Genomic DNA, 25,780 nt, shown 5'->3' with positions numbered 1-25,780 from the left:
GATTTAACATGTGTGGTCTCAACTATTTGTACACAACTCCAAAGGATTAAAACCAATAACGTAGTTTCAGATTCTGCTGAGATACAAACTTGAATCATAGTCATTGATTGACAGGCTGGCATATGCGGACTGCATATTACTTAAGAGTTTCATTCTTCTAAAGCTGCCTTGCTTGAGGATGTCTCATCAAGGGGTTATTCCATGCTTTTCTGGGCTTTTGTGAATTGTGCTCAACTTCATTTGTCTTCGTTAGTTGGCATACGGTCTGCAGTCGTCACTGACTGTATGCAGTTAGATAGGATTCTTCTTGAGTTACAGAGTTGGGTTCACTTCAAAGGTCAAGTTTGTACAACTGGGAGAACAAATGGTTCTTTTTAAAAAAGAATCCAATTAGGCCAACACAGAGGAAAAGTTTCTCAACCTCAAGTAGTAATCAGGGAAATGTAAATTAAAACCAAAGTGATAAAAAATTTCAGTCCTGGCAGATTGGCACAAATTGAAGGTCATATTCAGTGTTGATATAGATGTGGAGCAGACCAGATGCTGTTGATGGAAGTGCACATTGGTAGATGACTCCATGTGGACATGGCACAGACCATATAAACACATTACAATATTCAAACATTTTATGAAACAACACTCTACACTATGAAATGCATCTGCTATCGATCCTTGATCACTTCATTTTTGGAAATGCTCCTGGGGCACCTGGGTAGCTCAATTGGCTAAGCATCGGACTTTAGCTCTGGTCGTGATCTTGGGGTCCTGGGATCCAGCCTCAAGTCAGGCTCTGTGCTCAGTGAGGAGTCTGCTTGTCCTTCGGCCCCTTACCCCTGCACATGCTCTTTCTCAAATAAATAGAATCTTTAATAAATAAAAATGATCCGTCTGACCCATTACATTGTTCAAGTCATTAGTGGGCCACAGCTCACACTTGGAAAAGCACTACCTTTGAGAAACTTAGCTTATACCAAAAGAATGATTGTAGCTGTCTCTAGTAGCAACATACTACAGACAAGCCAAGTGTCGAAAACTATTGAATGGAAAAATAAATCTTGGTTTACTCCTATAAGAAAATATTATTTAGCAGTGAAAATTATAGTGACAAGCAACAACATGGATGAATCTTCAGATTAGGGAGAGGAGGGAAACAACTCACAGAATACATCTGGTATGATTGCGTTTACATAAAGCTATTAATGTGCAAAACTAGTGCTAGTTCACGGATATAGACATGGTAAAAACTTGAAAGAAGCAATGTTAATTCAGAAAAAAACATAGTTACCTCTGGAAGAGTAAGAACAGGATTAGAACAGGGGCCCATAGAATATTTCAAAAGTAAAAGATTTTATTTATTTATTTAAGAGAGAGAGAGGTCACAGGTAGGCAGAGAGAAAGGGGGAAGCAGGCTCCCCACTGAGCAGAGAGCCTGATGCGGGCCTCCATCCCAGGACCCTGAGATCATGACCTCAGCCAAAGGCAGAGGCTTACCCCACGGAGCCACCCTGGTGCCCATCTTTTTAACCAGGCAGTGAGTACCTGGGCGTGCCTTATACTATAGTTATGTTTTCTTGCACATACAGAAGTATTTATATCCGTTGAATACAAAACAACTTGAAGTTCAGAAAGTCCTTAAAGAGCTGATGTCACAAGTCACAGACTGGTGACTGGCAGGCTGCAAACCTCCACAAACATGTTTTGTTTGGCCTACAGTGTGCAAACAGTCACCCGCTGCTCAGTACCAGCAATGCCCTTGATGGAGGGCTCGTGCTCTCAGTGCGTCACTGCCCCTCACTCATTGGGGTCACTGGCCTAGCTTCTGGAAGCAGCTAAGTTTGCAGTCACTAGTATAAAGCTGGAAGGAAACAGACCGCATCTGACCCGACTGCATCCATTTTGTACGTGTGGACATACAGAGATCCCTAGCAATTAGTGAACCCTAGTGTGTAGGTGTTGGCTCATCTGTCAGTAGTAGGACCCAGAAAATAGGATCTAAGAGAGAACGTTTTTATCTTTGTACTTTTCATATGTCATATTCTATATTTTTTATCTCTACCCCTGTGAAGTAGGTAGCATTATCCCAATCCACAGATGAGAGAAACTTAAGGCCCCGTGGGTCACCTGGGTGGCTTAGTCGTTAAGTGTCTGCCTTTGGCTCAGGTCATGATTCCAGAGTCCTGGGATCAAGCCCCTCAGTGGGAAGCCTCCTTCTCTCTCTCTGTCACTTGCCCTGCTTGTGTTCCCTTTCTTGCTGAATCTCCATCAAATAAATAAAATATTTAAAAAGGAAGGAAGGAAAGAAGGAAGGAAGGAAAACTTAAGGTCCCAAAAGACCAAGACTTTCTGCCAAGTTGATGGACAGGTTTGGAGTCAGTATCTGAATGGAGATCATGCTGACTTAAACCCCATGCTCTAAAGCTTTGGATTATTTAAAAATCCCTTCTGCTCCTGATTTCTGTATCCTCCCTTGCCTTTATCAGAACTGCTAACTAGTAGCAAATGAATATTATCTTCTTTCTCTAGCTGTATACATGTAGTTCATTCACTTCCTAAATACTTGTTCAGGACCTGCTGTATAGTAGGCACTAGAAGAAAAGAAGTAAATGATGACAAAACACTGCCAATCTCTGATTAAAGAAAAGCCAAGAAAAAAAAGGATCAGCCTTTAGCTCTTCCCTATCAATAAATTAAAAATTAGGATGGAGGGCGCCTGGGTGGCTCAGTGGGTTAAGCCGCTGCCTTCGCTCAGGTCATGATCTCAGGATCCTGGGATCGAGTCCCATATCGGGCTCTCTGTTCAGCAGGGAGCCTGCTTCCCTCTCTCTCTCTCTGCCTGCGTCTCTGCCTACTTGTGATCTCTCTCTGTCAAATAAATAAATAAAATCTTTAAAAAAAAAATAAATAAAAATAAAAATAAAAATTAGGATGGAGACTAACTTATCTCTATCCTTAGAACATCCATTTTCAATTTAAACATAGAAGTTTGGGAACATTAGTAAACTCTTAAATTACTACAAATGGATAAAATCTAAGGAAATTCTTGAATACTCTGTCAGTCTGGTCCTCACAGAAGCATTCTTCAAGATGAAATTAAGTATACAAGGATTTTTATTACGGGAAACGCATATATGTAAAAGAAAATACAAAGAGAGCCAGAGAAGGCAGGGAGAGCCATGAAGCTGTGATTCGATTCTGACCCCCCCCCCCCAACTGAAGAAAAGAGGGAGAGAAGGTTGGGAGAGGCATCCTCGACTGCCTTGCAATCTAAGAAAGCTTCAGCAAAGCCCTTTGTTTGGGAGAAGACCTTGACCCAGAGTCCCCTCACAATGGAGTCCCGTTTTCCCTAGAAAAGGTCTGCTTTAGCATCTCTCTCTCCTATCCCCAGAAAAGGGCCTGGAACCAGCCCTTGGAAGACATGACCTGGGTGCAAATTCACTGATGAATTTCAAAGCAACTGGGGACCTGCTCTGATGACATTCAATGAGCAATTAAGAGAGATATTCTTTTGTCTGCCATGCTCTGGTGGTACAGAAATGCAATGGATCCTGCCTAGCTGGTTTCAGAGATTCAACCTATATTCTATGTACTTAATCTGGAGTTCCAAGACCAGTTTTTTGTTTTCTGTTCCTGAAACCCTTTAATATAAATACCCAAACCATAAAGGCAGGATGATGTTTGGAACCGGACTGACTGACTCACCCTATCCAGCCCTAGCCCTCCAGAATGGGCCTAAAAATGTAGAATAAGTTTGGGTTATAGGGTTTTGGGTTAGTTATCCAAATGACTAGAAATATTCTTGTGGGGAAAGGATAGCATCCTTGTGACTTAAAGACTGAAAACATGCTGAGACTATATCCCTGAAGAAAACTGGATAAGCCTGAACTAATTCCCTCAGTGTTCTGGCTTTTTTGCTAGCAGTTTCTCCATCTTTTATTCTCTGGGAAAAGTGTGGACATATTCTAAACAAAGCCACTTTTTGTTTTAAGTTCCCTCTCATATCATGAAAAATTCTCAATTTAGCAGACAGGAATTAGGCACTCTATCATTAAAGTGCTATTTTGCATCTGGAAAACATGGGATTCTTTTTACTTTCTTTTTTAAAAATGATTTTCTTTTTTTAAAGATTTTATTTGACAGAGAGAGACACAGCGAAAAAGGGAACACAAGCAGGGGTGGGTGGGAGAGGGAGAAACAGGCTTCCTGCTGAGCAGGGAGCCCAATGTGGGGCTTGATCCCAGAACCCTGGGATCATGACCTGAGCCAAAGGCAGATGCTGAACAACTGAGCCACCCAGGTGCCCCTTTAAAAGATTTTCTAAAAGATTATATTTATCTATTTGACACAGAGAGAGACAGTGAGAGAGGGAATACAAGCAGGGGGAGTGGGAGAAGGAGAAACAGGCTTCCCAAGAGGCCAAGGTGGGGCTGGATCCCAGGACCCTGGGATCATGACCCAAGCCGAAAGCAGACGCTTTACAACTCAGCCACCTAGGCACCCTGCTTTTTTAAAGATTTTATTTTTAATCTCTACACCTAACATGGGGCTCAAACTCACCACCCCAAGATCAAGAGTTGCACACTCCACAGACCAAGACAGCCAGATGCCCCATTTTCACTTTTTATTTAAATTGGATGTATGTTTAATCCACATGATGAAAAGCTCAAAAGGCACAATTTATAGAGGGAAAGATCTTTCCACCCTGTCTCATGACCAAACAGTTCCTCTCTCCAAAGAAACCAACATTATGTATCTTTCCAGGTGAATTCTGTACATATACAGGCAATTATGAGTATTAATATTTCCCCAAACGTTTACACAAATAATAGCAACCTATACACACTATTCACAACTTCATGATATTGGATTGTATATGAATGTACCACACTTGTTGAAGCTGTTCCCTACTGATGTACTTTGTTCGTTTTCTAATCTGCAGAGAACCTGGTGCACACATCATTTTACCTGTGCATGAGTATATACGAGGGATAAATTTATGAAAATCACTCGAAGTTATCTTCATTCATCATTTTCGTTCATGTTTTCCAAATGCCTCCAATAGAACTTGTGCCAGTCCTGCTTGCCCACCCATAATGTGTAAATCAGGGATACTTTCTTTTTTTTTTTTTAAGATTGTGAGAGAACATGTGTATGCAAGAGAGAAGCGGGGTGGGGGGTGCTTGGCAGAGGGAGAGAATCTTCAAGCAGACTCCCTGCTGAGCACCAAATCCCTAGGTGGAGCTCAATCTCATGACTCTTGAGATGACTGCTTGAGCCAAAACAAAGAGTGGGATGCTTAAATGACTGAGCCACCCAGGTGGCCCAATCAGGAATACTTTTAGATCAGAGAGAGAGATGTTACAAAAGATGGAAACACTGTAAAATTAGATTGCTATCCACTAGGCTATCATTTTATTATCCGTAAATCAAAGGCCCTACAAAGGAAAACAGTACAGTAGTTCTCCCTTCTCCACAATTTCGGTTACTGGTAGTCACTGATCTATGGAACCAGGTGATGCTCCAGACATATGGCCAGGTCAGTGGGTAACCTAACACTATGTTACAGTGTCTACATCATTCCCTTCACTTCATCTCATCACGTAGGCATTTTATCATTTCACATCATCAAGAGAACAGTGGATACTGTACGATAGTTTTAGAGAGTGCGATCACATTCACACAACTTTTAGTGTATTGGTGTAGTCTGTTTTACTACTGTTGTTAATTCTTACTATGCCTAACTTAACGATTAAACTTCATGATACATTTGCACAGGAAAAAACATAGCAAAAACAGTATTCAGCGTTATCTGTGATTTCAGGCATCCTCTGGGAGCTTTGGAACATATCCCCCCTGGATAAGGCAGAAGCACTGTACCATCAAAAATAGTTTGGACATGCATAGAAATTGGTAATTTCTCATTCCCCTCTGGACCATTAAGATAAGTATGCCAGAATCAGTTAGAAACAAAATTCCTAAACTGAACACTCTGCACCCGCGAGCTGGTGAAAAGCCAGCAGAAGAGAAAGAGGGGGATATGATGACTACTGGGACTTCCCATACGATCCTTTGCAATTTCCCTCACAGCGCCCAACTTCTAGTGACCACAAGTTCCTTCCACTTCTTTGTCCTGCACTACAAGAAGTAGAGGAGAACCACCTCGAGGGTGATGATAGGCCCATTATGATGCAGAGAACGCTGAGGTCAGCGGATCGCAAGGCTCAGAGGATTCTCCCCACAGCCATGGTCTGCGGGATAAGGCCGTTGTGGACAATGGACGCAAAGAAACCTGAAGCCCCCGTGGGTTTTCTTGATGTGAGAGGGTTCCTGAAAACCCGGCAGGTAAAAGATGCTTCGGGCAACCAGCCCTTGAGTTTAGAAACGTGGGATCGCTTCCGTCTGCCGGGTCTCGGGCGACTGGGGCAGAATCTGGTCTCAGCCAATCACCCGGCAGAAAACTGTACCCCCGCCCCTCTTTGCCGGACCCCACCCTGCCCCACCTTTTCTTTCCCCCTTTCTCTAAGTGGGCCGAAGCCGGCCCCCGGGTACCTGAAGGTCACATGACGCCTCCTGGTCACGTGACGCAACCGGGGACCGGGAGGAGGGCGGGTCTCGAGTTGCATTACGTCATCACGTCGCGCGGCCGCGGAGGCGAGATCCCGGACGACCACGGTGACGGCTCCAGAGCCTCCGGGTCGGGGCGGCGGCAGCGCTTGGGCTCCTTCTGAGCCGGCTGCTGGCCCCGCGCCCCACCCAATCCCCACGGGCGGGGAACAGGCCCGGCGTGGCTGGGTGGGCCCGCGAGCGGAGGTGAGTTGCAGGAGGAGGTGGCAGGCAGCTCTGCCCTTCCCTTCCTAGCCCCTGGCTGCCGCTTACGGCCCTTCCCCCCACCCATCCATCGACTCCCTCGGGGTTGGAAGGCAGAGACGCCGGAGACTTGAGAGAGGCTTGCGGGGCCGGGGGCGTTTCTGGTGTAGAGCGTCCTCCTCTCAGCCCCTTCCTGACCGCGCCCCTCCAGGACCTCCACCTGGAACTGCCAGAGCTGTTCCCGGTGTTGTCAGGAGGGAAGGCTGTCTTTCCTTCTCCCACCTGGAATCCCCCCCTTCTTCCATCTGGAATTTAGTCTCTCCAGAATTTGACATCTTTCCGCTCTCGCCCTCCTCCCGAGGCTTCCGTGGTGGAACCCCTCTATTCAGATGTTAACAGAAGTTCCAGAAAGGTGAGAGGGAAAGATAGGGCTGAGGTTTTGCGTGATGAGGCAGGAATGCCCAAGGAGGAAGACTACACGGAATTAAGGTTAACTGTCAGTTGTGACACAAACTGTAAAATCCAGTCCTAGGCTGAGCCCTGTGGTAACTCAGAAAATCTTCACCGAAAATGGGCATCTGTTCAGATTTTTTCTTAATTCTCCAGAATTGGAAGTAAATAGACTTAAGGAAAATACTTTTGAAAAACGTCATATACTTTGACGAATCGCCTCCTATTCTGTAAAATGGATCTTGCAGGTTGTTGGAGAGCTTATGTAGAGTTCTTATAAAATAATAGTGCTAACTGCATATAGAAGTAGGTGAGAATTTAGGATCTCGTTTGTGCTATTCAAAAATTACGGTTGTGAGTTGTGGACTCTTGAAGATCATTGTTTAATTTTTTTTCCCTTGGATTATATCAGAAAGTTATAGATTCCAAATAGACTCTTAATAACCATCCCATTTCATTCCCCAGAAATTGTCCTTGAGACAAAAAAGAAAGGTCACTAAAGCCTGGCAACAACCAAGAAAGTAAAAAGTACATTGGGTCTTTTTAATAAGAATGTATTACTGGGTTTTTTTTAACTTGATGCATGTAAGTGAACTTTGCAAGTGACAGGCTATAGCAGTGAAATTAGTAGTGGAGTTTTAATAGGTTTCTACCCTAATAATTAGGCTCTTGGTTTCAGTATAGAAGAATTACTACTGGACATTTGTTACTAATGTAGAGCCTTCAATAACTTAATCACGTGAGAGCCCATAGGTAAGCTTTCAGTATTTCCATTATGTAGTGTAGGTAATGGGTTCTCATTTGAAATGTCATTTTAAGAAGAAATCCAGATATATTTGGAAGTCATAATAATTCTTTGCATATGTCTTTAGAAAAAAGTTATTTTCAGTGACTCTGGCCTTTATTGCTCTAAGTTGAATACACAATCTTTCTTTTCTTGCATTTGATATCTAAACATTTAAGGTACACCTGCTCTAGTATAGGGAAAAATATATATAAAGCAGAATCCTATCCTCTAAATACTTATCTACTTAATCTATTTATGTATATTAAGTAATAGTGATATCACACCTCTAAGAAATTTTATCTTTTCATTTTATCATTTGAGACTGTGACAGCATTGTGAAGATATGCAAGATATGTATGGTTTTTTTTTTTCCATTTAAAGTACAGTTGAGTATTGATTATAGTAAATGTCAAGTGGTAGGGGCACTCGATTTTGGAATTTGTAGGAAGAGGAGATTGTTTTTACTTGGGTTTGTGGCTAGAGTGTTATGTGAAGACCAGTAGTAGGAGTACTCTTGTGTTTGGTCTGAGGAAGCCGCCTCAGTTTGTATAGCTAATTGAATATGTTTAATTTTCCTAGTCCTTCAAGTGTGCCCTGGGTTTTTTTTCTCTTGCACGTGCAGCATCCAAGGACCCCTTTCATTCCTTCTCCATATTGCTTGATGGGAGGCATTATGGCCCCCAAAGACATAATGACAAATACTCACGCTAAATCCATCCTCAATTCAATGAACTCTCTCCGGAAGAGCAACACCCTCTGTGATGTGACCCTGAGAGTAGAGCAGAAAGACTTCCCTGCCCATCGGATCGTGCTAGCTGCCTGTAGCGACTATTTCTGTGCCATGTTCACCAGCGAGGTAAGTGGTCAGTCACCACCTCACAAATGAAACCCATACTTGTAACCTTGTAGTTGTCTCATCTCATTGGATAAAATAGTAGAAGCTTGATGTAATAGTACATTTCTTTTTTTTTTTTTAAAGATTTTATTTATTTTATTTGACAGATGGAGATTACAAGTAGGCAGAGAGGCAGGCAGAGAGAGAGAGAGGAGGAAGCAGGCTCCCTGCTGAGCAGAGAGCCCGATGCGGGACTCGATCCCAGGACTCTGAGATCATGACCTGAGCCGAAGGCAGCGGCTTAACCCACTGAGCCACCCAGGCGTCCCTAATAGTACATTTCTATATAGTATGGTGGTTCGGTGGGCAGACTGTGGTCAAAATCTGCCTTTAGACGATGCCTTAGTTTCCTCATCTCTAAATTAGGGGTATTTGCAATGTGCAATCACATATGGTTATTGTGGCAGTTATTTGAGAAAATGACATGAAGTGTTTAGAGCAGTGTCTGGCATGTGGTAAAACACAAATGTCAGCTACTGGATTTTACTTATTTTTAAAATTTGTTTTCCTGGGTTTTTTTCTCCTTCTAAAGTCTAATATTTTAAAGTGAATTCGAGGAGGATAATGGGGAGGGAAGGAAGGAAGAGTAGGATTTAGTCCTCATCCAACTCCACCTAACAGTATATGAAGAAAATCACCAGTCATGCGACCAGTGTAGATTCAGAGTAATTTCACATGAGAGGAGGACGACTTAATAAATGACTGCATGACGGCCTAGGTGTATGGAGTTTAACCTGGAAAAAGATGCTGGCTGTGGGGTGTAAGCAGTTAAAGGGAATAAGGAAAAGGTTGACTTGACAAGAAAAAAGGTTGTGCTTAGAGGTATGAAGAAAGACTGTTGGGCGCCTGGGTGGCTCTCTTGGCTAGGCGTCCGCCTTCGGCTCTGGTCATGCATGATCCCAAGGTCCTGGGATTGAGCCACGTTGGGCTCCCTGCTCAGCAGGGAGCCTGCTCCCTCTGCCCCCTCTACCCCCGCCATGCCCTCTCTCTCTCCCTCCCTCTCTCTTTTTCTCTGTCAAATAAATAAATAAAATCTTTAAAAGAGAAAGAAGAAAGAAAGAGACTGTTTTAGGGGTGTCTGAGTGGCTCAGCCAGTTAAGCGGCTCTTAGTTTCAGCTCAGGTTGTGATCTCATGGGTATGAGACGAACCTGCCTTCCGTCCTGGTCCTCTCCACTCAGCTGGGAGTCTGCTTGAAGCATCTCTCCCTCTCTGCCTCCACCCCGACCCCCCAATAAATAAATAAATAAATAAATCCTTTTTTTTTTTTTAACTGCTTTAGTAGTTGGCAGAATACTTAAAATGTAGAGTGAGCCTCTTGAATATATTGTGAAGTGCTCTTAGAAAGCCAAACAGAGAACACTGCAACTTTTTTTATTTTTCAAAATCTCAAGTCTGGTTTTTTAAATTTTAAATCAATTATCTTGAATTCTTTGTAAAGATTTATTTATTTGAGAGAGTACGGGAGTAGGGGGTAGAGGCAGAGGGAGAAGGGAAGCTGAGCATGGAGCCTATCACAGGGCTTGATCTCACAACCCTGAGATCATGACCTGAGCTGAAAGCAAGAAATCAGGAGTTGGGGGTACCTGGGTGGCTCAGTGGGTTAAAGCCTCTGCCTTCTGCTCAGGTCATGATTCCAGGGTCCTGGGATCGAGCCCTGCATCGGACTCTCTGCTCAGCGGGGAGCCTGCTTCCCCCTCTCTCTCTCTGCCTGCTTCTCTGCCCACTTGTGATCTCTGTCTGTCAAATAATTAAAAAATCAGGAGTTGGATGCTTAACTTATGAGCTACCCAAGTCTTGAAGCTTGAGTGAGAGTATACCAGTGTATTATATCATGTATCTGTATTTATGCATATGTCTGAAATATCTCATGTTAACATTATTTTCAAAAAAAAATTTTTAAGAGAGAAAGCACGCAAGCAGGGACGGGAGAAGGGGCAGACAGAGGGAGGAAGAGAAAGAATCTCTGGTGGGGAGCCCAACGGAGGGTTCAGTCTTAACAACCCTGAGATCATGACCTGAGCCAAAATCAAGAGTTGGAGGCTTAACTGACTGAGTCACCCAGACGCCCCTTTAAAAATTAAAAAAAAAAAAAAAAGAAAACGGGGCATACCTGGGTGGCTCAGTTCATTAAGCCTCTGCCTTTGGCTCAGGTCATGATGCTGGGGTCCTGGGATCAAGCCCCACGTTGGGCTCCCTGCTCCGAGGGGAGCCTGCTTCTCCCTCTCCTCCTGCTCGTGAGCATGTGCACGTGCTCTCTCTCCCTCTTTCTCAAATCTTAAAAGACATTTTTTTAAACCATCAATATTTTCTTTCATCTTTTTACCTTAGGGAAGATGTTGTTGTTGGATCTGAATAGGAGAGTGATGGTTATATCTCATTCACCCTAGAGTTAGATGTTGCCATCTCGTTTTACAAACGAAGAAACAAGGTCCCCGATATTAAATGACTTGCCTTAGGTCACGTGGCTTATAAATGGTGGAGGTGGGGTTTACTCCTAAATTTTCTGACTCTAAACCTAAACAATATATGCCATATTTGAAAAGCTATGAATATATGCCATATTGCTTTATACAAATCTTACTTAGTTGCTTTATACAAATTTTAACTACTGTGCTTCCTCAGCCTCTGATATGCAGATTTTTATATTCTATAATTTCAAAGCCAAAATAGTTTATGATGCTCTGAGCCAATGCTTGGTCACATGGCTGGTAGGAAAAACATGGAAACCTGCCAGATCATTCCTGCTAATTCAGGCTAATTTTAAAACGCTCTTGTATAATACAACATCACCGATCACGTCCTGTTTTCCTCCAGAAACAATAACTGCCCAGGAGCATCAGAAGCAGTTGGCATTTAACTGGGTAAGGAAGGTTCTCTCAGCAGCTGCTGAGCATGAGGTACTAATGGAGCAGGACTGCTGACTACTAATTATATATTGTACATCCTGTTCTTTGTCAGCTTGAGGAAAATTAGCCTGTCTTTGCTCTCTCTGCACATTGAAATTGGTATGGAGTTCTATAAAAGAATTCTTTCTTTTTTCTCATCAGGGATTATTTTATAGTCTTTCTTTAAAAACTGGTATTAGGCAAGAAAATGCCAGATGGTTTGTCTTTATTTTTGAAAGTAACTGATACAAAGGAGAGGGTCCAGAGATCTAGGTCCAAGACTCAGTTGTCTTATCAATGCTTTGTGAACCCTGACAACCATCTTACTTCATTGGGTTGATCTTTAAAATAAAGGAGTTGAACTAGATGGTTTCATTGTTCTCTTCCAGCCTTGAAATGCTCCTTGAATGAAGTCCAACGAAAAGATCGTTTGAGTGAGACAAAAGGACCTGAGATTTAGCTGTCTCTTACTAGTTAAGATACCTTGGTTAAGTCACATAACTGCTTTGAATGGGAATAATACCAGACCTCTAAGTCTTTACCTGGTTGCTGTGAGAATTAGGTGAAATAATAGGAAATAAGGAGCACTTGGAAAAATTGTAAAGCAAATATAAATGTCAAATGATACTATAAATTGTTCTGAGTTAATAAATAGCAAAATGTTTTCATATTTAAGTCATTTGATGGGAATATGGTTTGTTGAATAAGAAATTTCTGGAATAGATTTACTTATATGTTTCTGTTTGTAAATATTTTTACTTTTTGCAATGTTAATAAAACATTTTTCCAGATGATTACTAACGACTTTTTTTTTTAAAGATTTCTTTATTTGACAGAGATCACAAGTAGGCAGAGAAGCAGGCAGAAAGAGGGAGGAAAGCAGGCTCCCCCACTGAGCAGAGAGCCTGATGCAGGGCTTGATTGTAGGACCCTGGGATCACAACCCAAGCCGAAAGCAGAGGCTTAACCCACTAAGCCACCCAGGTGCCCCACTAACGACATTTTAATTTTTATTTTTATTTTTATTTTTTTTTAAGATTTTATTTATTTATTTGACAGACAGAGATCACAAGTAGGCAGAGATGCAGGCAGAAAGAGAGAGGAGAGGAAGCAGGCTCCCTGCGGAGCAGACAGCCCGATGCAGGGCTCGATCCCTGGACCCGGGATCATGACCACGACATTTTTTTTTTTTTTAAAGATTTTATTTATTTATTTGACAGACAGAGATCACAAGTAGGCAGAGAGGCAGGCAGAGAGAGAGAGAGAGAGAGAGGGAAGCAGGCTTCCTGCGGAGCAGGGAGCCCGATGCGGGGCTCGATCCCAGGACCCTGACATCATGCCCGAGCCGAAGGCAGCAGCCCAAACCACTGAGCCACCCAGGCGCCCCATGACCACGACATTTTTAATGTTAGGGGTTGATTTTGTTATTGGCTTTGGTAGAGAATACTTTTTTTTTTTTTTTTTTTTAAATTTGACAGACAGAGATCACAAGTAGGCAGCAAGGCAGGCAGAGAGAGAAGAGGAAGCAGGCTCCCTGCTGAGCAGAGAGCCCAATGCGGGGCTTGATCCCAGGACTCTGGGATCGTCTGACCTAAGCTGAAGGCAGAGGCTTTAACCCACTGAGCCACCCAGGCGCCCGAGAATACTTCTTGATTATTATTTTGGGCTTACGGAGAAATCAAAGATGATAAAGTCATTTAGTTTGTAATGGAAGTTTTATAATTTTAATTTCTAACTAAGGTTAAGATGTAATAAAATTTTCATAAGGTAATCAGTTTCCAGGTAGTTTACTGTCCTGTAAAACTGAAGAATTCCACTCTTGGTCAAAGTGTTCTGTGATTATCTGTCCTTTTTGATACTCGTAACTCTTAAGTTATGGACTAAATATGCCACTAACAATTCAGTAATCCCAAAATAGACTCAATCCAATATTTTGAAAAAGTATCAAAAGTTCAGTTACATTCAGTGTCACAGTAGAAGGTCCCTTAAGATGACTTGCATGTTTCATCATTACCAAGTGTAGTAGAAGGACAAACAGAACAATACTAAGTAGTAGGAGGGTCTGGAGCTGTAAGCCACAGGATCCTCTACAAGCATGAAACGTCATTGAAATTTTGAGTTTTACCGTGAAAGCTCAGGGGCACAGTAGTGTATGTTCACAGAATTCTTGCATTCTATTCTGTAATAGATCTATGTTTGTTTTATTACAAAAGTAGTGTTTTAAATTATTCACTAGTAAAATTGATATTCCAAGGTGTCACCTCACTGTGTGCTCTTGGGTTACATACAGCTGCCCCCAATTTGAAAAGCTACAAATATATGCCATATTTGCTTTATACAAATCAAACAAATTAGACTATAATTTTTTAAAGCTGTTTATTCAATTAATGTTAACATTCCTTCAAGCTCTTGGATATGAGATTCTGCCTTCATCTCATGGGAAGTATAACCACTATTATTTCATATCCTTTGAATCTTCAGCTTTCGGAGAAGGGAAAACCTTATGTTGATATTCAAGGTTTAACTGCTTCTACCATGGAAATTCTGTTGGACTTTGTGTACACTGAAACTGTACACGTGACAGTGGAGAATGTGCAAGAACTGCTCCCTGCCGCCTGTCTGCTCCAGCTGAAAGGTACGGATGTTAAAATTGCTGTTGTGCCAGGGTAGCCTTGGGAATGTTTAAAATTAATGGTGTAAACTTAATCCTGAAAATTACAGAGACAGACTGTAGGCACTCATGTTTACTGCTTGTTGCACAGAAGATCAGATTTCAATCGTAATTTCAAAGAACCTCTCCACATGTGAGTATTTGGCTCTTTTAAAGAGAGTATTTACGCCTTTTCTGTTTTTTAAAAAGTGGAAGAGGGAATGATAGACACATTTTCTTACATATATGTATACACTAACTCTACAGGGAAACACAGGAGACTGATAACTTAACTATTCATGGCCTACATGGAAAGGAACTAGATGGCCAGGTAGATAGGGAGGCCGAGGGTTATTCATGGTAAACCCTTTTGTACTTCTAATTTTTGAATGTAAACTATCTTTTGGAAATTTATTTTTTTTATTTTTTTATTTTTTTATTTTTTTTTTTTTAAAAGATTTTATTTATTTATTTGACAGAGAACACAAGTAGGCAGAGAGGCAGGCAGAGAGAGAGAGAGAGGGAAGCAGGCTCCCTGCCGAGCAGAGAGCCCGATGCGGGACTCGATCCCAGGACCCTGAGATCATGACCTGAGCCGAAGGCAGCGGCTTAACCCACTGAGCCACCCAGGCGCCCTCTTTTGGAAATTTAAATTGACATACAAAAATGAAAGTGTATAATGTTTTCACAGGATTAAACATTCGTATTCCCAGTCTGTCTTTCTTAATCTGCCCTGATGTTTCTATGATTTTCAGTTTTTTCAAACACATGGTTGAAAACTTTTATTTTTTAATACATGATTGAAAACAGTATGAAGCTTTTGCACTATTGCATAGCTGTAAAGTTAGATTTATGATCTGAACTTGTCAATTAGAGAAATAAAATATTGGTGTTAGTATCTTCTAGTTTTCCTTCATTGGAGTCTTTCAGTAAGTTTGCATATAGAGTAGAAATTGGGTACATTATGTTAAATTGTGATTGGTTTTATAAAAGCTTGATTCCCAAGAAGCTTATAGGCATTTTTAATTGTGCCAGTGTCCATAGAAACAGTTTGTCTTACTATTCTTATTTTAAAGCCAAAACAGAGACATAGTTGTGAAGGCCAGGGTCACATAGCACATGAAACAGAAATTGAATTCCTTAAGCATAAAATTTCTAATCTGATCATCAGGTGTTGAGCCAGGATTCCTCTGTTACCTTGTAGAGAAGATTTGTAGAGAAGATACCTCGATCCAAGGATGTAGACCCGTTCACACCTGGTCAAGTACCCTGAAGTGTTCGTTGTCTGTGTTTGTCCTAGGTGTGAAGCAAGCCTGCTGTGAATTCTTAGAAAGTCAGTTGGACCCCTCCAATTGCCTGGGAATCAGGGATTTTGCTGAAACTCACAACTGTGTTGACCTGATGCAAGCAGCTGAGGTTTTTAGCCAGAAGCATTTTCCTGAAGTGGTACAGCATGAAGAATTCATTCTTCTAAGTCAAGGAGAGGTGGAAAAGCTAATCAAATGTGATGAGATTCAGGTACAAATCCGGCTTGGTATTCGGGTTTCTTCAAGACTGGGCCATTACAGAACTTGGGAAAAACAAGGTGGAATTACTGTGTTTCTGTAGGAGGGCACCTTAATCGAGTTGTCAGTATTGGTTCCAAAGGTTTCACTCAATACCCTGAGATTATATGCCAAATTTATTTGCATTTTTATGGGAGGGAGTTAGCCACCTTCATGATCCCAATGGTTAAGAGTCACTTTTTTTTTTTTTTTTTAATGTTTCTCTAGATGTCTTACAACTGACCATTTTTAAGATTTTATTTATCTGCCACGGAGAGCGAGAGTGAGAGCACGAGCACACACGGGGGAGCAGCAGGCAGAGGGGGAAGCAGACTCCCTCCTGAGCAGGGAGTCCGATGTGGGACTTGATCCCAGGACCCTGGGATCACAACCTGAGCCAAAGGCCGACATTCAACTATCTGAGCCACCCAGGTGTCCCAAGAATCACTATTAAAGAGAGTGTAGAATAAGCAGAAATTGGAAATAAAGTAGATTTCTGTAGAACACTTCTCTACTATTCATTCATTTTACAAACATTTATTAAGACTTTCTGGTATACAGCAGTAGATATTCGCAATAAACTATACGTGCCAGTGCTATGGGTCCCAAAGTGAGTGAGATACAGTTCTTGTTTTCAGTAGTTCACCGTGTAGTGGTAGAGAACAGACAAAAAGGCAAAACTTACAGAGTATAAATGAGAGTAATGAACTTATTCAAAGTGAAGAAGTTAGAGAAAAAGAAGAATTAAACCTTTTAAGTTAAAATGAGATCAAAAAGGAAGTGGATCAAAAAGGAAGTGGGGTGCCTGGGTGGCTCAATTGGTTATGCGACTGTCTTCAGCTCAGGTCATGATCCTGGAGTCCTGGGATCAAGTATTGGGCTACCTGCTTGGCGGGGAGTCTGTTTCTTCCTCCGACGCTCCCTCTTCTCAAGCTCTCTCTCTCTCATTCTCTCTCTCAAATAAATAAATAAAATCTTTTAAAATAAATAAATAAAATTTTTTAAGAAGGAAGTGGATCAAAAAGGAAGTAAAAAGGGGCGCCTGGGTAGCTCAGTGTGTTGAGCCTCTGCCTTCAGCTTGGGTCATGATCCCAGCGTCCTGGGATCGAGCCTCACATCAGGCTCTCTGCTCAGTGAGGAGCCTGTTCCCCCCGACTCCCCGTGTGCCTCTCTGCCTACTTGTGAACTCTCTCTCTGTCAAATAAATGGATAAATCTTTAAAAAAAAAAAAAAAAAAAAAAAGGAAGTGAAAAAAGGTTGGTGACCATAAGCAGGAGGCGAATGATAAATGCCTGACGGGGCTGGGAGTGGGACAGAGTGGGAAGAAGGGACATGTGAACTGAGCCCTGAAGGAGTTGTTTTTCACCTAGCAGAGGGGAAACTACCTGTGGGCAGGCAAGGGTTCAGTGACTTACCCAGCAAGAGGGATGTTGGTCAATCCTAATGCTAAATTACAGTGTCAGTAGCTTAGCCGAGTTTTTACTGCAGGAGATCTGTAGTTAGGCTGACAGTTGGAGTGAGAAGTCCAATATAGGGCTAGAGAGGTCTTTGAAGCCCAAAGCATTAATTTCCAGTGGTCGAATTCTCTAGTTAGTAGCTCCCAGAAAATGCCTCACAGAGCCCAGAAATTCGTGGCACCTCAGTTTAATATTGGAAAGAATCAAAGTCTGATGAATTTTGTAAGTGCTATGGAAGGAATTTGCTAAAGAAATCCTGTAATAGGGGCGCCTGGGTGGCTCAGTGGGTTAAAGCCTCTGCCTTCAGCTCGGGTCATGATCCCAGGGTCCTGGGATCGAGCTCCGCAGAGAGCCTGCTCCCTCTCCCAGAGAGACTCTCTGCCTGCCTCTCTGCCTACTTGTGATCTGTCTGTCAAATAAATAAATAAAATCTTTTTAAAAAAAAAAAAAAAACCAAATCCTATAATATACTTTTGTAAACCCAATGATAATTATTTTATTAAAACTAAGATTTTTATGTAATATAATAAATAGTATTAATAATGTCTCTTATCAAAGTTTAGCCTACTTTTTCTTTTTGCCTTTCCCTACTGAATTTTCTGAAGGAAAATTGGTTAGGGCACTTTGGTGACATTGTTCCCAACTGAAGAGGAATCATATTACAGTTCGACATGGTTGTCTATTAGTCCAGAGAAGCTGCTGTTACAAATGTTACTGAGCCAAATATTTCTGAGGTTTTGTTCTCATTCTTGTTATGGTAGGACATTGTGTCCATGCACTGAAATGCCAGGTATAGACAAATGGCACATTCTTCAGACTTGGGAAACTGGTAACTTGCTAGAATATCTTGATTTTTCTTGATTTATCCATACATGAGAAAATACAGTACATAGGATGAGTACCATAGACTTGAAATTTTACTGCGCATAGTAATAAAAGAGCTAAAACTTAACTCAGCATTTACCATTGGTTCCTTTATTAAATATATGTTGGGTACTTGCGGTGTATCCAGCACAGTTCCATGTGCCTGCGATCTGATTGTGGACAAAAAAGATAAAAATCCCTGTACTCTGGACTTTTCATTTTAACGGTACCATTCTTGGTATTATTGGTAATAATACGGCATATACCTTAATATTATATATACCATTAATAAGATATACCATATTAGTGGTATATCTTATCTAATATAGTTCTCAAAAGTGTCTCCACTTTTTAAAGGAAGAAACTGAGGCTTTGAGGGTACCCATCATATGAGAGCTATTAAGTGGTAGAACCAGTCCTCCTATCTGGGCAATCTGGCTCCAGATTGTTCTGTTCCAAGAAACTATGAGCAGGTTGCCTAGTTAGTTTCTCATTGTCCAAATCAGCAAGCAGCCACAGCAATCATTTGTTTTAGAACTATATAAACTTTGGAATAAAATTAAATGGAACAGGTACAGCAAAAGACTAACTTTTATTCAGAAACTGCGACTGTCTCCTTTTCTGGAAAGACAGCAAATGGCACATTTTTTTCTCTTCCATATAACAGCCAGAAAGAGAAACCAGATGTTTTACTCCCCAACTAATACTTCCTCTTAATTATATAAAACGACAGTATTTAACGCAGTGGGAAAGAGTATATTGTACTGGTTAAAACGACGTGGGGTTTAGAATCCTGGGGTTTATTTTGGCTGTGTGACACATGTTAACCTAACCACTAATCTTCAGTTTCCTCTGCCATAGATAGTAATTGTGCTTTGTGCATAGGGCTATTCTGATCATTAAATATCAGTATCCAATACATAAAATAGTTCCCTGTGAAAATTTATGATGGGGAAATTTTTCTCCGTAGTGAAGTATTAATGCAGGGGTTTTTTCCTCCCAGTTTAGTTGTTTCTCTGCAATACTAGTTTATTCCACCTTCAGTGAGATCAAGGATATCTGCTTAGGATTGGAAAACCACTTTATAAATTGATAAATCTCATTTAAACCTAGACTATATCAGAGCCTAACATGTAACTAGCTATTTACAACTATTACTTGTCCTTGTCTGTAAAAAAAGACTTTTAATTGTGGACCGCCTTCTGCACAAGTCTCTGTATCTAATGCATCAGGCAGCTGGGTTAGTTTGACCTCCCATAGATTTGGTGCATAAATTTCTCTCACCACTGCCATAGTCTAAGCACCTGTCCCTTTTTTTTTTTTTTTTTTAAGATCTTATTCATTTATTTAACAGAAAGAGAGCACAAGCAGGGGAAGTGGCAGAGAGAAAGGGAGAAGCAGACTCCCCACTGATCAGGGAGTCTGACACAGGGCCTGATCCCAGGACTCTGGGGATCGTAACCTAAGCCAAAGGCACCCCAAAGCACCCATCACCAAGGCACCCCACTCAGGTACCCCAAAGCACCCATCACCTTTTGCCTAATGTACCAGAGGAGCCTCTAATTGGTATCCCAGCTCTTGGCCCTTCTAAACTGTTCTCCCCATGGTAGTCAGGGTAATCTGCAAACATCAGTATGATCCTATCACAAGCTTGGTTGAAACCTTTTAGTGGTTTTCCATTGCTGCTAGAGCAAATTCCAGTCTTCTAATTCTCTCTCTGAGCTATCCCTTGGCTACCTCTCCAGCTTGATCTTTTACCATTCTTCCCCTGCCTCATTCATTCTACTACACCAGCCTGTAGTCTGTCTGTTTTTGCTCTAGGACATTTCTGTCCAGTAGACTGTGATGTGAAGACGGAGAGGATCGATAGTTGTGCCGTCCGGTTTGCTAGTCCGTAGCCACATGTGGCTGCTGAGCACTTGAAATGTGGCTAGTTGACTGAGAAGCTGAGTTTTTAACTTAACTTAATTTTAATTAATGTAACTACAAATAGCCATACATGGCTAGTGACTACCGTGTTGGGCAGTACAGCTCGAGGGTTTTGCTGTGCTCTTCTCTTTGCCTTGGAGTCCTCTCTCACTCTTCCTGGCTAACTGCTACCCATTCATCAGATTGAAATGTATTTCTTCTACAGGGAGGCCTTTTCTGACCCATCAGTCTGAATTAGGAAACCTCATGTTATTCTGTCTCTTAGCCCCTGTACTTTTCCTACATGGTATATAATGACAAATTGGATTGTTCATTTTTGCATTCTCTTCCTGCATAAAAACAAAGTTCATGTCTGATTTGTTACCAGTGTATAACCAGCTTCCAGCCCTGTGGCTGGCACTTAGTAGGTGTTTAGTAAAGCCAATGAATGAATATTCTGAGACATTTTCTCTATTTTTAGTTCTTGGGAAAAGTTCACAGAATGATGTCTTTATCTAGGCACTGTCACATTCTGAAAGGTACCTCAGAACAGATACACTCCCCAAATGATTAATTATATTTATCATCTCCAAGCACAGTGCCTGATAAATAGGAATTGTTTAGATGCTAATGGATACTTCTTAGAAAACTGCAGCATTATAGCATAATGACATAAGAGAAGTTCCCGCCTCATCGGCTTGGATGGAAGAGTTGGGGAGCAATCCTGGAAGTCCTCAGACAACACTTACTGAACACAAGTTATCTTAAGAGCTGATTTTGGGGGGCACCTGGCTGCTTCAGTCGGTAGAGCATGCATCTCTTGATCTCAGCGTTGTGAGTTCATGCCCCACATTGAGCAAAGAGCATACTTTAAAAAACAACAACAACAACAACAACAAAAGCCCACTTTTGAATAGGGCAACAGATTCCTCCTCCCCTTGTAAAGTTTCATAAATGACCAGAAAAAAAATTCAGGAATGGAAAAACTTCTGAAGTAAGAGCCAACTTGTGACTGATAGTTTATTAGGCCCCATCTCAGACTTTTTTTGTTGTTGTTGTTTTAAAGAATTCTAATAGAGTTTTGTTTTTTTTTTAAGATTTTATTTATTTATTTGACAGACAGAGATCACAAGTAGGCAGAGAGGCAGGCAGAGAGAGAGAGAGAGAGAAGCAGGCTCCTTGCTGAGCAGAGAGCCCGACATGGGGCTCGATCCCAGGACCCTGGGATCATGACCTGAGCCAAAGGCAGAGGCTTTAACCCACTGAGCCACCCAGGCGCCCCTCAGATTTTTTTTTACCCAGTTAGACTGCAGCTATTTAATTGGTCTTAGTGAGTCATGTGGGACAAGTGTTGTTTTCCCAAGTGCTTAGCAATTTCTGGAAGAGAAGAAATAAAGGTGGGAGAGCATGGGGAACAGGAAGGAGAAAGCACGGTTGCTTTCTGAGATCATTGGAAAAACAGAGTTCCCTGCTGTGTAATTACACACTTTTAGGTGGATTCTGAAGAGCCCGTCTTTGAAGCTGTCATCAACTGGGTGAAGCATGCCAAGAAGGAGCGAGAAGAATCCTTGCCTGACCTGCTGCAGTACGTCCGGATGCCCCTGCTGACCCCCAGGTACATCACAGACGTAATAGATGCTGAGGTAAGGCATGCAGAACACACAGGGTCCAAAGCCTTGAATATCTCTTGCAACTTAGTATTGTGTCCTCAGAATTGTTTATGAGCCTACATTAGCTAGCCTGTCTAGGAATGCCGCGGAGGGCGGCGTTAGGTACTAGTCTCTAGACAGTCGTTTGGCAAGTCAGCCTTCTGGAGATGGAAACCTATGGTTTAATTTATGTTTTCTTGTCTTTTTTGTTTTATATGTCCCTTTGTGTTTTACATAAGCAACGTGAGGTGATAAATGTCCCCTTCTCCATTAGTTCCAGTTCCAAACAGCCCTTAAAAAGATGCTTTGATTATCAAGTCTATTTTTGACTTCTGATACCAACGTGAAAGTAGTTCGATGCATTTTTAGTACCAATTTGGGGTATACTGTGTTTATTTATAAAAGTGTCTTTCTGGCCCAAGTTCTTACTGTGTGGTAGGTTTTCATAATTTTTACCATATATATCACCGATTTACCTAGACCATATTTTGGGCAAATACTGCCGTTTAACATATAAATAAAGACCAGGTCAATGAATGTGTTCTTCCTCCTGGCCCAGCCCCAGACCTCTTAGGGAATTAACTACATACACAGTTTTCCAGGTCACATTAGAAAAGTTGCAGGCTGGTTAGTGTCACACGTGTCAAACTTTTTCTCATATTTATAATTTCTAACAACTCATATAGCCATCACTCTGTTCTTTACACTGTGGTTCATAGTGCAGACTCTTGAGTCCAACTCAGGAGACTGAAATCCCAAATTCACCGCTCATCCCGCAGTGAGGGAGCCTGGTCTCACTCCCCTTCTCCCTCTGAGCTCTTCTTGAGCTCCTCCTTGGCTCAGCCCAGCCGGAAGCCAGAGGGCCTAGGGACCCTACGACCTTCTTCATGTAGGCCAGCCTTCTAAGCCAGCAAGCGGAGTGGGGAAGGGTGTGGAGTGAATCTGGGGATGTAAAGGAGAGATGCCCACCCAGTACAGAGCTCCGTCAGGAGACACAGGCATCGTGATGGTGCTATTATGAACCTTGGGGAAATTATTTCAGGCAAGATTTACTTCTTCCTACCATTTCAGGAATTAACAGAGGCCTTTCAGTTTTCCCTTAAGATTGTTATTAGCTATTTCCTACTCATATTTGGGTAATCGCTGGAAGGCTGTACAAACAAACTAATAAAAAGAGTTAATGCCTACTGCTAAGGCGGAGAGAGAATACTTTTCAATACATCTTTTTACGTCATTTGATTTTTGAACCATGTAATAATATATTGTCTATTAAAAAAATTGTTCTCTTAATTTGTGGAAGCCTACTGCATAGTTATTACCAGCAGCCCTTTTGGAACTGGTTTTCTGTATCAAGAAGTTACTTCCTATGTGTGCCATTTATACTTGTATATTAAAGATGTGGCCCCTGGGGGTCACTGTACTGTCTGCTGTGTTTCAGCCTTTCATCCGCTGTAGTTTGCAATGCAGGGATCTAGTTGATGAAGCAAAGAAGTTTCATCTGAGGCCTGAACTGCGAAGTCAGATGCAGGGACCCAGGACGAGGGCTCGTCTAGGTAAGCTAGCATCTTGGCAGGAGGAAGGGATATTTCTCAACACCTCTTGGTGGCTGATGTAGTTGAAAACATTCAGTAAGAAGTACAAAGACCTGGGTCAGACCTGTTTTTAATCTTTTAGTAATGGTGTCATCTTGGACAAGTCACTTTACCACCCTGAGCTCTCCTATAAACTAAGGATACTTCCCTATCTATTTCACGTAACTGTTTGGAGGATTACATGGAATAGAGTATGTAACAACACTTTCTAAATTGTCAAGTATTAGACAGTAGAAGTTATAATTTTATTTCATTGGGGTGCCTGGGTGGCTCACTAGCTTAAGGGTCTGCCTTCAGCCCAGGTCCTGATCCCAGGTCCTAGGATCGAGCCGCACATCAGGCTCTCTGCTCAGTGGAGAGCCTGCTTCTCCCTCTCCCTCTGCCTGCCACTCCCGCTGCTTGTTTTCCGCCCGGCTCTGTGAAATAAATAAATAAAATACTTCTTTTAAAAAAAAGGTATAATTTTATTTCACTTATTTTTTTTTTAAAGATTTTATTTATTTGACAGACAGAGATCACAAGTAGGCAGAGAGGGAGGCAGAGAGAGAGAGAGGAAGGGAAGCAGGCTCCCCGATGAGCAGAGAGCCTGATGCGGGGCTGGATCCCAGGACCCTGGGATCATGACCTGAGGCGAAGGCAGAGGCCTAATTCACTGAGCCACCCAGGTGCCCCTTAATCTCACTATTTTTGGAGGTTTCTGGATTAGAAATTATTTCAAACGCCATGTAGTAGTTTCACATTCTGGAATGAGAAGAGGAAGGAAAAGAAGTGTACAAGTATGGGAGTGCAGTACAGTGGAAAGTACAGGGGTTTTGGTGGTGACATGCAGTCGTTCAGAGCCTTGACTCTGGAGCCAGACTGTGTGGGTGCAGATCCCAGCTTACTACTTACTAGGTATATTAACTTTGGCAGGAGACTTCCTCTCTGTGCTTCAGTTGCCTCATCTGTAAAGTGGGAATCATCACAGTTCTTATCTCCAAGTTTGTTAGGAAGAGTAAATGAAGTAAATTTATTTAAAAGGCTTAGGACCCTTCTTGGCACATATAAAGTTCTATATACATTAGCTCTTACTTTAGCAAAGAGACTTAGGTTCAAATCACAACTCCATCAATGATGGTTGTGTGACCTTAGGTAAGGTATCAATTTATCTGAGCCAATTTATCCTCTAAAATGAGGATACTGAGGTGCCTGGGTGGCTCAGTGGGTTAAGCCTCTCTGCCTTTAGCTCAGGTCATGATCTCAGGGTCCTGGGATCAAGCCTTGCATCAGGCTCTCTGTTCAGCAGGGAGCCTGCTTCCCCTTCTATCTCTGCCTGCCTACTTGTGATCTCTCTTTCTGTCAAATAAATAAATAAAATGTTTTTTTTTTAAAGTCTAAAATGAGGATACTAATGTCTTCATTCAGTGGGTTGTTGTGGAGGTTAAATAGGATAGTATATGTAAGATGGCTGACATTGTAGCTGACAGGTTAAATAAGTACTCAGATATTACCTCACTTCCGGTTCCTATCTTTCCTATTCCACTATTATAGGTTATAAATGATCTATGGGGCGTCTTTTGTTCTTGTCTACTTTTTCTCTTATCTAACTGTGGACTCATATATATGAAGTTGTTAATTGATAATTAAGCTTTACTTACTGCTTTAAGTAGAATGATGATTTGTCTCCTATAATTTTTTAACGGCATAAGCACTGTACGTCGATGTATTTCAGTGTAGAAATGTTAGAAATACAGAGAAGATCTTGAGAGATTAGTATATGATTCTACATGCCCTTAGAGTGGTGAGGTTATTTTTCAGAAGTTCCAGAAAAGAAATTCTGAAGCTCCTCTCCAACTAGATTCTTATTTTAGCATCTCCTTGTCAGTGCCGTAAAAGTAAATTTGTTCCTACCATCATGTCTTTTTTACCCATCTCTCTACACAGAGATTGCTAAACCAGCTACCAGGATAATGATTCTTCTGCATACACATAAGGAAATTAAATTTACAGCTACATAAAAATTGATGCCAGATAATGGGTGGGGATTTTGTCTTAGTTACCTTTTACCCATTATTCTTTTACAGAAGGTACAGTGGAAATTGCAGTTGCTAATTTGTCACCATCTCCTTTTCTGAGCTAAAAATCAATACATGTGGAAATGTAGTCTCTGAACCCTGTGATGTTAGCAGTCCTGCAGGCTGTCTGCTGTAGTCCTCTGACAGCACACCACAGCCCACACACACTCCGTCCCCCCGCCCTCACCACCCAGTAATGGCAGTGGCCCTGTCAAGATGCCTCAGTTTTACTAATGTGCT

At 41.7% G+C, this 25,780-nt stretch overlaps 1 protein-coding gene across 2 annotated transcripts in view; it reads left to right on the top strand.

Annotated features, from left to right (window-relative positions):
- Nucleotides 1-6,228: 6,228 nt before the first annotated feature.
- The window catches only part of KLHL12 (kelch like family member 12), a 30,953-nt gene continuing 11,401 nt past the window's right edge, over nt 6,229-25,780 (top strand). Inside the window, exons 1-6 of one of the 2 annotated variants that reach the window (XM_032319349.1) lie at nt 6,229-6,339; nt 8,664-8,897; nt 14,304-14,457; nt 15,773-15,990; nt 21,739-21,888; nt 23,333-23,447. In XM_032319349.1, the coding sequence (XP_032175240.1) occupies nt 6,241-6,339; nt 8,664-8,897; nt 14,304-14,457; nt 15,773-15,990; nt 21,739-21,888; nt 23,333-23,447 (970 nt within the window). In that variant the 5' untranslated portion in view covers nt 6,229-6,240. Of the gene's footprint in view, nt 6,340-6,609; nt 6,808-8,663; nt 8,898-14,303; nt 14,458-15,772; nt 15,991-21,738; nt 21,889-23,332; nt 23,448-25,780 lie in introns of those variants that run through there. The other variant, XM_032319350.1, reaches the window with a different exon arrangement.

This window comes from Mustela erminea, chromosome 17 (genome assembly GCF_009829155.1).
Source record: "Mustela erminea isolate mMusErm1 chromosome 17, mMusErm1.Pri, whole genome shotgun sequence".
Taxonomy (NCBI): domain Eukaryota; kingdom Metazoa; phylum Chordata; class Mammalia; order Carnivora; family Mustelidae; genus Mustela; species Mustela erminea.
The sequence above is the reverse complement of the archived record's forward strand: the minus strand, read 5'-3'. Positions and strand labels throughout refer to the sequence as shown.